Source organism: Mirounga angustirostris, unplaced genomic scaffold, assembly GCF_029215605.1.
Source record: "Mirounga angustirostris isolate CCGP_5_RB_7025 unplaced genomic scaffold, mMirAng1.0.hap1 SCAF_4, whole genome shotgun sequence".
Taxonomy (NCBI): Eukaryota; Metazoa; Chordata; class Mammalia; order Carnivora; family Phocidae; genus Mirounga; species Mirounga angustirostris.
The window spans coordinates 120,450,476-120,463,581 of NW_026991712.1; the positions used below are offsets into that span (position 1 = coordinate 120,450,476).

At 40.8% G+C, this 13,106-nt stretch overlaps 1 protein-coding gene across 1 annotated transcript in view; it reads left to right on the plus strand.

The window, feature by feature from the left end:
* LOC123860322 (uricase) overlaps window positions 1-13,106 on the plus strand; it is a 30,341-nt gene that overhangs the window by 5,722 nt on the left and 11,513 nt on the right. Inside the window, exons 2-4 of the mRNA XM_064587535.1 lie at window positions 4,219-4,437; window positions 7,612-7,728; window positions 7,828-7,906. Of these exons, the coding sequence (XP_064443605.1) occupies window positions 4,219-4,437; window positions 7,612-7,728; window positions 7,828-7,906 (415 nt within the window). The remainder of the gene's footprint in view (window positions 1-4,218; window positions 4,438-7,611; window positions 7,729-7,827; window positions 7,907-13,106) is intronic.

Here is a 13,106-nt window from a genome sequence, read left to right on the forward strand (position 1 = left end):
GGTGCACTGCAACTGAGTTGATTTTTATACCTGTGTTGGGTCCTAAATAGCTAGCCCTTTTGTATTTGCGTCTGTTATGGAGGGAAGAGATGAGGCTTACAGAAGCTCTTCTAAGACTGAAGAGAAAATGTGAGTTATTTTTAAATTTAAAAAAGGTTTTTTTTTTAATCTTTCTTAATTTTTTTTAAAGATTTTATTTATTTATTTGAGAGAGAGAGAATGAAAGACAGAGAGCATGAGAGGGAGGAGGGTCAGAGGGAGAAGCAGACTCCCCGCCGAGCAGGGAGCCCCATGTGGGACTCGATCCCGGGACTCCAGGATCGTGACCTGAGCCGAAGGCAGTCGCTTAACCAACTGAGCCACCCAGGCGCCCCCTTTCTTAATATTTTCTACCTCAAATCCAACCACTGGGCCTTCTAGGGTTAACAGACTCCAGGCTAAGGACCCCTAGACCTGTAGTGACGGCCTTCATCATTTTCAGTATGGTCTGCAAATAAGAGAATGCTCACTATCTCATTACAGAAGTGAAAAATAAGATTAATTTACAATCTCAGAGAGTTCTCTCCAACATTACTTGCAGGTAAGTAATGATTTCTATCCTCTTATCTTTCAAGACATGTCTAAGAAATGGGGATTTTCCTTGTGTAGAGCCAGGTAAAAATTTACTCGGTCTGATGTTTCATCCAGAGTATTACTCTAGGAAATTGAGTTTCCTTTTGTAACTTTGTTTCCTGAAGTCACACAAGCCTGAGGAAGCCACACAACCAAAGTATGAAGGCAGAAGTAGGCCTTGTCATAGCAGCAGTCTTTCTGGATTGGCATGTAATCTGGGTATTTATCTCTAACAGTAATTGGAACTCTTTGATATAAAATTTGACATGTAGTTATTATTTATCAATGATAATTATGGCTAACATTTATTGAACACTCACTATTTGCCAGGCCCTTTTCTGAGTGCTTTGTGGTTTTTCCCACAGAATCCTCACAGCAGTCCTGAGAGGTGGGCACTACCATTATTCCCATTCTATAGATGGGAGAAATTCGCCTCCACGTGCAGAGCTAATAGGTGGCAGAACAAAGGTTCACCCCCTATGCTGCCTGATTCCAGAGCCCAGAGCCCATCCTCTCAGCCACCTGCCCACCCTCCACATGACAGCCACCTTCCTATCTTCTTGTCAGTTATCTTGGACACAGATCTCCGCACCACACTGTGCTTTCTACACCATAGGGTTCTGGCACCTATTTTTGATTTCTCTGCCTGCAGAACTGGGGGAAGTCTTACTGAGGAGAACAGCCTCATTTCTGGTCTGGACCCGTTATCCGTTCTGTCAGGTCCTGCCAAGAGACTCTCGGGCATCCCACACCTCTGTTGTTCCATTCTGCTCCGTCCTCAGATGGTTATGTCCTTTTTGTTCTCACTTATTACCCAGTAAATGTGATTACTCAAGCTTTGCTCTGGTGCCAAGGCCTGGTCGGGGGCTTGCTGAGGAAGGCTGACCTCTCCTGCACGTGTCATGCAGGAGCTCCATGATGGCTGCGCTGTGTGGAGTGCTCGGTCTTGTTAGCAACGTGAGCACTTTGTGCTGCGTCCCTGACTCTCTCTACACTCAGTTCTGCCCTTCCCAGGCCTTTTTTCTTCAGTCGGCTGTGCCTGTGATCTCTGGGCTGTGGCGATCAGAGAGCTGATGGTGCCTTCCCCACTTTCCCAGGAAGAGGAACTTCCTGCTCAGGGTTTGAGCTGACATGGCGATTCTGTATTGAAATCTTTGGGGTATTTTCATTAACTATTCCATGTCACCACACAAGAAGTGGAGGTGATGGTGCACCATTCATTCAGCCATGCCATATTTGTTAAGCACCTATTTATGTACTAGGCACTGCGCTGAGCACTGGGGTTGCCATGATGACTAAGATAGAATGGTTCCTGCTTCCATAGTCGCCCATTTTTTAACAAATCAGACATATGATGAGGCAATTGCAACATAATTTGATAAAGGCTCTGCTAAGGCAGTAACTCTTTCCAGAGCACATAGAAGAGGCACCTACTCCAGCCCTGAAGAAGTGGCATCTGAGACCTGAAGGGTGACTAGAAGAAGTTCGGCAGGTGAAGGGGTTGGTAGTTGGGCGGAAGGAAGAGAAAAGGTGCCCAAGGAAGAAGGAATAGCATATTCAAAGGCCTACAGGCAGAGAAAGCATGCAGAGCCTGGGCAAGCCCAATGAGCTCAGGAGAGCTGAAGCAGAGTTTAAATAGGCTGTGGCAAGACAGGCAGTTGGAGAGGTGAGTGGGGTTGGGGACCTAAAGGGTGGCTGTCATTGAATCTTTCTGTGTATCATGTAGGAACCACTTGCTTTCGCAGACTGAGCTACTGTAGCTTGGGTATTTAGTGGCAGGGCATAGGACTGAGGGGTCACATTTGTTGAGTTCTGCTGTGTCTTGCAGCTGATGGACGATCTTGGAGACCTTTGGTTCTGGCCCCTCATCCATGCCATCCAGGGGCCCCAGGCCAGCCAAGTGCCTCCCTCCCCCTGGTGGAATCCCTGTGGCTCAAAAGTCACGTCAGAGTCTTCCTCCGACTGCCGCCGGCAGTGCTCTCTCCTCTAAAAACTGGTGTCTTCACTCAAAGTCCCTCTTGCCATCCCTGCCACTGCTGTGCCCGCAGCCGGGCCTGACGGGGCCACTGTAGTTGGGGTGGCCCTCACGGCTCCGCGAGGTACTAGGAACTGAGCCGGGATGTTCACACTCACCAGCAACTCCTACAAGTAGGGTGGTTATCTCCGTTTGTACAGCCGGGGAAACTGAGGGCTCAGAGCCAACAAATTATTTGTTGCAACCACAGAGCTATAAATGGCAAGACGAAATTTGGACCTGGTCTGATTCTAAAGCCCCTGCAACCACAAGCGGTGACTCTTTCCTTGTCCGTATTATCATTCTTATTAAGATCCTTTAAGTGCACTCTTTGCGTTGTCTTATTGATCCTGTTCTTGAAGATGAGTCCCTCCAAAACTGGGTCAGAGGCTTTTGAGGGACCTCTCCAAGAGTCGTCCCTTGAATCAGCAGCATGTCCTAGCAGGCTCTGTCCCTGAGATTTAAGCCCGCCTCTCACACTTCACGATTCCTCCCCGGGGACCTGGTGATGCTTTACGTAAGCAGAGTTTGGGGCCGCTGTCAGCAGATTGCCTGTGTGCCATTAGCAGGGGAGGTTCCTTTGTGACCCTCCCCAGACTCCCACTGCATGTTGTTTCTGATTTACTTTTATTTTTGTCACTTTGCTTTCATTACCATTTTAATGTTCAATTTTGACGCTAACTAAAATAGGGTTTTCTGCCCCTCTGCTCCCTCCTGTTTCTTCTCTCAAACACCAGTAAAACCCAGGGACGACTCTTCTGAATCCTAGCAATGGGGATGGATGCATTCGCTAGCGAGAGCTCCGGCTCCAGATAAGGCTACTAAACAATCAGTCACCAGGCTTTTATTAAGTGTCTCTTTGCTAAAAGCATAGCTGTCCCTGCAGCCAGATGGCCCTGGCTTTGCCCTCCTGAAGGTAATCTGGACCCTGTCACTAATTACTCTTCTTCCCGGCAGCAAGTAGAAGAAGCAATTTTCAAATTGTTTTTATTGATCACACGGCATTTTCTCCGGAATATCAGTCAGTATAAAAAAGAGGATATAATTATTTTCAGTTAACATAGTCAAAACATGTTAATAGAGGAAGGGCAGTCTACATAGTGGTTCAGAGGACAAAATCTGGAGTCAACAGATCTGAGTAGGAATCCTTGGCTCTATCCTTCACTAGCTATGTGGAGTACAGCAGGTCACTTAAACTCTTTGAACCTCAGTTTCTCCCTCTGTAAAATGGGAGTAATACGAGTTTATAGAGCAGTTACTAGGATTAAGTTAGCAGGAATTAAATAAAACAGAGTAAATAGTTCGGTCCAGGAGACACTGTTATTGTTATCATTAGTTATTATGATCAAGAACGCCCTCTACCTGTCTGTCTTCAGGCTAGCTGGATATATTTTCAACTGTTTCTCGTAATTCTCTTTTCTCCGTTAAAGTTCCCATTTTTCTTCAAAGGTCGGATATAGTCTTGCTTTCATGAATACTCTTAACTCTCACCTTTTATAATTATGTGATTCAATCAAGGCTTGAAGAGCTTGGAGTTGACTTTTTGCTTTCGTTTAGGTTTCTTTAATAAGAGGACTGTGTTTTTGTTGTAGAATGATGAGGTGGAGTTCGTCCGAACTGGCTATGGGAAGGATATGGTAAGAGTTCTTCATATTCAGCGAGATGGAAAATACCACAACATTAAAGAGGTGGCAACTTCAGTGCAACTTACTCTGAGCTCCAAAAAAGATTACGTGCATGGAGATAATTCAGACATCATCCCCACAGACACCATCAAGAACACGGTTCATGTCTTGGCGAAGTTTAAAGGGGTAGGTGTCACTCTTCTTAGACGCTGCCTCTCTTGATGCAGAACTCATTGTACTATAACTTGAGGGTATTATTTGCTTGCTGCAAGTTCCCTTTATTTTTTTAATCCTATTTTTACATTTAAGCCACTAATTTTTAAAATTTCTATTCTAAAATTCTCAGCCTTACAGAAAAGCTTTTTTTTTTCTTTTTTCTTTTTCTTCATCTTAACCTCACTTCTCTTTTTTGGTTCTCAACTTACTACATCTTTTAGGAAGAGAATCCTACCTGACAAATTTACATGTTCTCTCTTAATTAGGATCATTGGCAAATCAAGGTCCCGGAGAATTTCAGAAGAGGATTTTATACATTTTTGTCATACATTTCTTTGATTCCTCTAGCTAATTTAGAATGGTGTACATTTATAGAAAAAAGTAGCATTTCTCTTCCTGGTGTTACTACAGAAGAGAATCTTGAGTATAAGATATATTTTGAAATATATCTGCCCAACTTTTAATGTCTTCCTAATTTTCCCAACTCCATGACCACTTAGTATCTGTATATTGTGGTAAGTGTACTCTTCAAAAGGGTCTTAGAGCTGATAGAATCTGCTATTTTAACACTTCATCTTCTACTTTCTTTAAGTGTGAGTGAAGCTGTGTTGGAGCACTAGCAGATTTCTGGGCAACTCAAGATAATTTCTCTCTCTCTCTCTCTTTTTTTTTTTGCACAGCATGCAGATGTTTATTTATTTATTTATTTATTTATTTATTTATTTATTTATATTTTATTATGTTATGTTAATCACCATACATTACATCATTAGTTTTTGATGTAGTGTTCCATGATTCATTGTTTGCATATAACACCCAGTGCTCCATGCAGAATGTGCCCTCCTCAATACCCACCACCAGGCTAACCCATCCCCCACCCCCCTCCCCTCTAGAACCCTCAGTTTGTTTCTTGGAGTCCATAGTCTCTCATGGTTCGTCTCCCCCTCTGATTTCCCCTCTTCATTTTTGCCTTCCTACTATCTTCTTTTTTTTTTTTTTAACATATAATGTATTATTTGTTTCAGGGGTACAGGTCTGTGATTCATCAGTCTTGCACAATTCACAGTGCTCACCATAGCACATACCCCCCCATTGTCTATCACCCAGCCACCCCATCCCTCCAACCCCCCACCACTCCAGCAACACTCAGTTTGTTTCCTGAGATTAAGAATTCCTCATATCAGTGAGATCATATGATACATGTCTTTCTCTGATTGATTTATTTCGCTCAGCAAGATAATTTTCCTATTTGCTAAGAAGTCTAAAAAGACAAGACATGTAGACTGGAAAACTTCTGTTCTCATGCTTTTGCATGAATCCACACTCAGAATGCATGAAACGAGCAGATTAATTGAAATATAATTTCTGCAAGGCCTTCCTCCCTGCTGAACCTTTCTCTTGCTAATCAGAGTGGCCCAGCAAGCATAAACATGGCTATGGACACAAACAATGAATCACGGAGCACTACATCAAAAACTAATGATGTACTGCATGGTGACTAACATAACATAATAAAAAAAAAACAAACATGACTATGGACAAAGGCATTGCTCTCTTGAAAAATTAAATTGAAAATAGGCTTTCTTCCTGAGCTATAGAAGAGGGCCAGGTAACACAGATGCCTGTATTTCCTGCACTGTGTGAGAGATGCAGAAAAGTGATGGAATGGACCTGGATATTAAAAACAGCTAGAATTTATTCATTCTATATAGAATGACCATATAATTTCTTATCCAAACCAAGACACTTTTCTCTTTTGATTTTTTTTTAAATTGAGGTATAATTGGCATAAAACTTTATATTAGTTTCAAGTGTACCACATAATGGTTTGATAGTTGTATATATGGTGAAATAAATGTTTATTTCTTGAGATGAGAACTTTTAAGATTTATTCTCTTAGCTACTTTCAAATAGGCAATACAGTATTATTAACTGTATTTGCTGTGCTGTTCATTATATCCCCATGACTTACTTATTTTATAACTGGAAGGTTGTACTTTTTGACTCTCTTCACCCATTTTGCTCACCCCCTCTCCCCTGGCAAACAGGATTCTGTTATCTATATCTATGAGCTTGATTTTTTTCTGTTTGTTTTTGTTTTGTTTAGATTCCACATATAAGTGAGAACATATGGTATTTGTTTTTTCCTGACTTATTTCACTTAGCATAATGCCATCAAGGTTCATCTATGATCTATGTTATCACAAATACAAAGATTTCATTTTTTACAGCTGAATAATATTCTATTATATATATATAAAATATACACCATATATATACCATATAAATATGGTATAAATAATAAATATAAACCATAAATATAAATAAATAAATATATATGTATATACACACCACATTTTCTTTATCCATTTATCCACTGATGGACACTTAAATTGTTTCCATATTTTAGCTATTGGAAATAATGCTGCAATGAGCATACATCTTTTTGAGTTAGTATTTTTGTTTTCTAAACTAGGACACTTCTGAGAGTGAAATAAGATGCTAAAGAGGCATAAAACAGAACTATTCTGGGGAAACCTATACAAATAGTCCACCTTAGGCGCAGACATAAATCGTCTATAGACTGTGCTAAGACCATAACCCATTGTCTAAAGATTATTACGAAGAATTTGTATGAAAGTAGGGAGCTGCTTTATGGGGTAGAGAGCTGGGGATGGTCCATAGAAGGCCTGTTTGCAAAGCAAAAAAGCAGAAGTGGTCCTACATTAATGTTTTTCCTTGGGAGACTGGGAGGCCCATTGGCCAATGTCATAAAGACACCAGAGCGTTTTGGAGTATACCGTGGTACTGTAGTTGGTGTGGGTGATGACTGAGCTCACCGTAAGGAGAATCTAAATGTTAAGTTTCATTTTGCTCATCCACTGACACATTTCTTCCTGCAAAACAGGTTTCTTTTAAAAACAGGATAGTCTCACCTGGTAATGGTGATCTATTAACTACATTTAGGAGACCTTGTGAAAAATCGAGATAAGGACCAATTCACCTCTCCAGAGTCTTTCAAAATCTGTATTTCTCTGATTCTAAAAAACATTTGAACAGGGAAGAGAACTCCATGGGTATTTAAAAATTATTTTTAAATGAGGCAGTTGTTTCTGGTCACTAGCATTTTGTTTCCTTTTACAGATCAAAAGCATAGAAACTTTTGCAATGAACATCTGTGAGCATTTTCTTTCTTCTTTCAACCATGTCATCCGAGCTCAAGTCTATGTGGAAGAAGTCCCTTGGAAGCGTTTTGAAAAGGTTACCTCAGTTATTTGTGCTCTCAGCTTAATTAAAGAAATTGGCTTTATGACATATGCTGAAATTTTACTGGAAACAATTTTTTTTTCTAATTTTCAGAATGGAGTTAAGCATGTCCATGCATTTATTCACACTCCCACTGGAACGCATTTCTGTGAGGTTGAACAGATGAGGGCTGGTGAGAAAATATTTTTCATGTTTTGATTCTGCAATAGCAATTTCAGTATTTTATTCTTCTAAACAATTCTGTTTATTAGCATTGAGGAAAACTGTAGAGAATTTTGAAGGCATTTAAATCTGAGATGGAAATGAGCATTGTGACTCTGGAGTACATTTTAAAACTATCTACTTTTTATCCTAGTGTAAAAATGAAGTAATACATTTTGCAACAAATCTAGGGGTTGAATGAAGTAGATCATTTTTATCACCTGATTCTGAGGTGAGGGAAAAAAAAAGGTCCAGGCTGACAAAACCCCAAATCTCTGAATTTTCTGGCCAGTACTTTTTGTACCACACCATGCTATAATTATAACAATCTTTATAGGAAAGAGCCAGTAAATAACAATCGAGTTTCCCTGACATTTTATTTTCATAATGAGACCACTGATATTATCATAATTACTATAGAATGAACCGCATTTAAATAGCAATGACAATTATATCATTCTTTCTATTTACTAAGAAATTTAAAACTTAACTGAGGAACATAATTACAATATGGACCTTGTTAGTACTGATGATTGAACTTAGCAAATGTCAAAATTCCCAAAGCTTGTCTCCCACTGCTTGATTGAGATGGTCAGAGCAGAGTTTAATAATTGGCTATGAGTTAGAGTAGAGGACCTCCAAGAACCATGGAGCCAAACGTGGTAGATAGGTCTCTATCTTAATAAAAAATAAACTTTCGGGGCACCTGAGTGGCTCAGTCGTTAGGCGTCTGCCTTCGGCTCAGGTCATGATCCCGGGGTCCTGGGATCGAGCCCCGCATCGGGCTCCCTGCTCCGCGGGAAGCCTGCTTCTCCCTCTCCCACTCCCCCTGCCTGTGTTCCTGCTCTCACTATCTCTCTCTCTGTCAAATAAATAAATAAAATCTTAAAAAAAAAACAACTTCATGATCATCATAAATTGAGAACATGAACTCTGAACTTTCTCCCTTTTCAATTATTCTTCGCTTTCGTCTCCTCTCCCTTTTCTCTCCTCTCCTCTCCTCTCCTTCCCTTCCTTTCCTTTGCTGTATCTCCTTCTCTTTCTTCTCTAGCTCTCTTCAGTAAGAATTGGAGGTAGCGTCTCAGAAATGTCAGAAATATTATAAAGTTAATAAAATATAAGTCCCGTTGGAGTTCTATTGGATAACACCTTCCCTTAGAAAGTTCTATTGTATTAGCTGTGATTTAATAATTTTCGCTATCTGTATTAAATTCCAGGAACAGCCAGAGCCTTCTCAGTGTTTAATTAACAGTTGTGTAATTATTGTCCTATAAAGGAGACTGAATAACTAGTTGTTAAATTAAGTTGAAAAGATAATGATTTTTTAATCCCCCAAATGCTTAGCCATGTGACATATTGACTTGCTGACTGAGCTATGAGTTAGTTGAAATGTAACTTTCCTTCCTTCCTTCCTTCCTTTCTTCCTTCCTTCCTCCCTCCCTCCCTCCATTCCATTCTTCCTTCCTTCCTTCCTTCCTTCTTTCCTTCCTTCCTTCTTTCCTTTTGTATGTGATTTTGGGAGAGAAAGAGAAAGAAATGTTTCCTGCCTCCCCAAGCCAGTGTTTTCTTACCCAGACCACACTGACTAGCCTCATAAAATTATAAACTCTGAACTGGCATTGTCCAGCAGAAATATAATGCAAGCTACATACGTAATATTCAAATTTTCTAGTAGTCACATTAGAAAAGAAAAAAGAAATTAATTTTAATAATATATTTTATTTAATCCAATATATCCACAGTGCCCCTTATATATGTTATAAATATCAATTACTAATGAAATATTTCACATTCTTTTTAAAAACTTAAGTCTTTGAAATCCTGTGTGTATTTTATATTTACAGGCCATCGCAGTTCACACTTCCCATATTCCAAGTGCTTAAGAGCCACGTGGGGCTAGCAGCTACCATATTGATTAGCACAGCTCTAAACCAAATCATAAGTGATTTTGCAATATTTAGAATATCCCTCTTTTGACTTTCAAGTATGTAAAATAATAGTAGGGGCTAGAATTAGATTTGGGGAGAGCTAACTAAAAAATGAGAACATGACTGAAATATGCTTATGTCATTCATTGAAATACTATTCATTCAACAATTGGATTTTGAGGACTTTTTATGTATCCTAGGGCTGTAAATTCAGAGGTGAAAAAGACATTGCTTGGCTCTAGTGAGTTTATAGTAGATGAATAGCAGGAGATAGACTTATAGAAAGATTTATTGCAATATCAGGGGCTAAAAATCACAATGAAGGAATCAAAGTTATGCGAGGGAGGCAAAGAGGTGCAAAAACCTAACTCTTCCCAGGGTAGTCTGGAAGGCTTGACAGGGGAGGAGGAAATATTCCAATTGACTTTTGAAAAATGATTCAGGATGTGCTGGGCATAGAAGGGGAAAGAAAATCACAGGTGGGAGAAATAGAATGTACGTGGGTAGGACCTATGCAGGAGTGGAAGAGGAAAACTAAAATATCTTGGACATCTGCCTTCTGCTGACCACCATCCTGGGCAAGTAATTTTTGTTTAAAGGGCAAAGCATTTGAGGAATAGTAGCAAGTTTAAAGGGTCTAGTTCTTAGAATGTAAAGAGCTGAGATGAAAATCAAGAGATTGATTTGGGCTGGATTTGGAAGGGCCTCGTGTAGCATGCCAGCAAGACTGGTCAAATTGGAGGCAGTTGTGCATGGTGGTAAAGCCATAGCTGTTGGAATCCAACTACACTGTATTTGAATCTGAGCTCCACTACTTAATAACTTTGTGACTATGAGAAAGTTACTCATGCTGCCTCATTGGTTTTCATTTGTGAGATGATGATAACAGTGTTCACCTGAATGGCCCAGAGAATTAAAGAAGATAAATATTAATATAAAGCATTTTAGCACAGTACCTGGCACATAGGAAACACTCCTTAAATGAAAGCTACTAGTATTATTATTTAGGATGGCCATAGAGACCCAGGAAAGGTCTTTGTGTGTGTGTGCATGTGTGTACCATTCAGTAATTCTGACCAAGGTTACTGTGCACTGCCTGGAGGAAACAGGCAGTAGTGAGAAATTTGGGACCTTGTTGCAGAGATGGAGAAATGATGGAGTCGGATCTCAGGCAGTGAGAGGTGGAGATGGAGAGGGCATTATGTGAGGCATTTCTGAAGGGTACTGAATGGGTGTGAGGGGTTGGGTAGGGGTGGAAGGTACAGAGAAGGAGAGGTTAAAGTTGTCCTAAAGCTGGGGGCTCGCAGGAACTGACTGAGGAGAACACATATGATTAAAAAGTGTTCAGGGGGAAGCTGGTGAATGAGACGAATAAGGGATCGAGGTAGATTTGGAGACCATCAACAGACTGACGGTGGGTGATGCTGTGGGCAAGAAGGAGCCATTTCAGGAAAACACTTGAAATGAGAGGAGGAAAGTGAGAGGACTGGGGGAAATTCCCCAATTTATGGGTTGGGCAGTCTGAAAAGTCAGACAGAAGAAAGGACAGAGAGAGAGAAGGAAGATTGGAGAGAGTGGTGTCATGGAATTTAAAGAAAAATACATTTCAAGAAATCAGGGACCATATTGGGATAACAGGATACACAACACACAGGTTCATATATAGTGGCTCCATACAAGAAGCTCACTGCTTTTTGTAAAAGTCCAGTTCAGTATGTGTGTGTGTTCGGGTGATGCTCTGCTCCAGGAAGTTATTCAGGAACCCAGGTTGATGCAACCTTACATTTTTTAATCCTTACTTTTTGGGGTCACCTTGAGAGCAGATACCCTTACCAGACAACCAGGAGAAGAAAAGAGCTTGGAGGAGCAAAAGGAGGAGGCAAAACCCCTCAAGCATAACACCAGGCCTGAGACTAGCGCACAGCACTTCTACTGGAGAGAACCCAATCACACAGCCACACCCAACTGCAAGGGAGGCTGGGAAATGTAGTCTGCCCAGGTACCCAGGAGGAAGAGGAAACAGATTTAGTAAACAGCAAGCAGTGTTTGCCATGGGAAAGTTCAGAAGTTTGGATTGAAAGAAGACTGAAGAATGTGCAGTTTGGCAAATGGGTCACTGGTGACTTCCAAAAGAATATTTTAGCAGGGCCTGGAGGTGCAAATGGAGTGGCCAAGTTTAGGGCTCTGCTGATCATAAGAAGAAAACCGTCTGCTCTTTACACCCTTGTTCGTTCCAGGAATTACCGGAAGCTATCATCAGCCTGAATTCTAGTCACCTGGTTGCTGCAGAATGGAAAAAGTAGTCACCATAATAAGGCGAAAGCTTTTTCTTTCTGCGGAAAGCCGCAACGCTTCAGGCTACTCCAGTTGTTATGGTGGTGTTCCCAGAAGCCCCAGCTTGACTCATCTAGAGTCCAGCGTCCCTCTGAATATCATGCAGGGCTGGCAGGGATCAGGGTAGGGGAAGAGGGATCTGTTGCCTTAAGTGTATGCAGTATGTGTGTGGACGCGTGTATGAGTATGTGTATTTGCCCGTGTTGTGTACATAAAAATGACATTTGTACTCTGTCCCTCTTTGGAAAATAAGGACCTATGATCTTAGGGTAGCAAAGTTTAATTCTTAATTTGCTTATTATCCAAGAGCTAAAACTGCAGGTATTTTGAGGTAAGTCAATGAACAAGCATTATCATAAGAAATGCCCTTGCATAGGCTTAACTGAAGAAAATAATCAGTATCTAGCCCCGCCCCTCCATACCCCAATTCACATGGCAAAGACTGTTGTTACAAACTTGTAAGTAAGGCTTTTGGTGAGGGGCTAGCTAGTTGGGGAGAATTCTGCCCACTCAAACACATGCACTTAATCACACATTCAGCCATGCAACTCCCAATAGGGACTCTTCCCAGCAGGATATGTAACTAATGGACTGGATTCTTTCTTATCAATTGAACACACACTTATAGAAAGCCTACTGAATCTCGAGCACTATTTTAGGCCCTAGAATTGCTGTAAAACTCCCATTACACTATTTTCCTAGTGGATCTTTGAAAGCTACATCATTAAGTGTACTTTTACCTGTTTCAAAGTCTATTAGTTACAAGGGAGAATCTGGAAGAGAGAGAGAAATTTGTTCACCCAAAGGGATGACAACTGTTATGTTTGTGACTTGCCAAACTCTGAGAGAAGAGCTAGGCTCTGCACGTGTGATGCAAGTCATTGGTTCAGGCATTCTAAGGAACCTGGA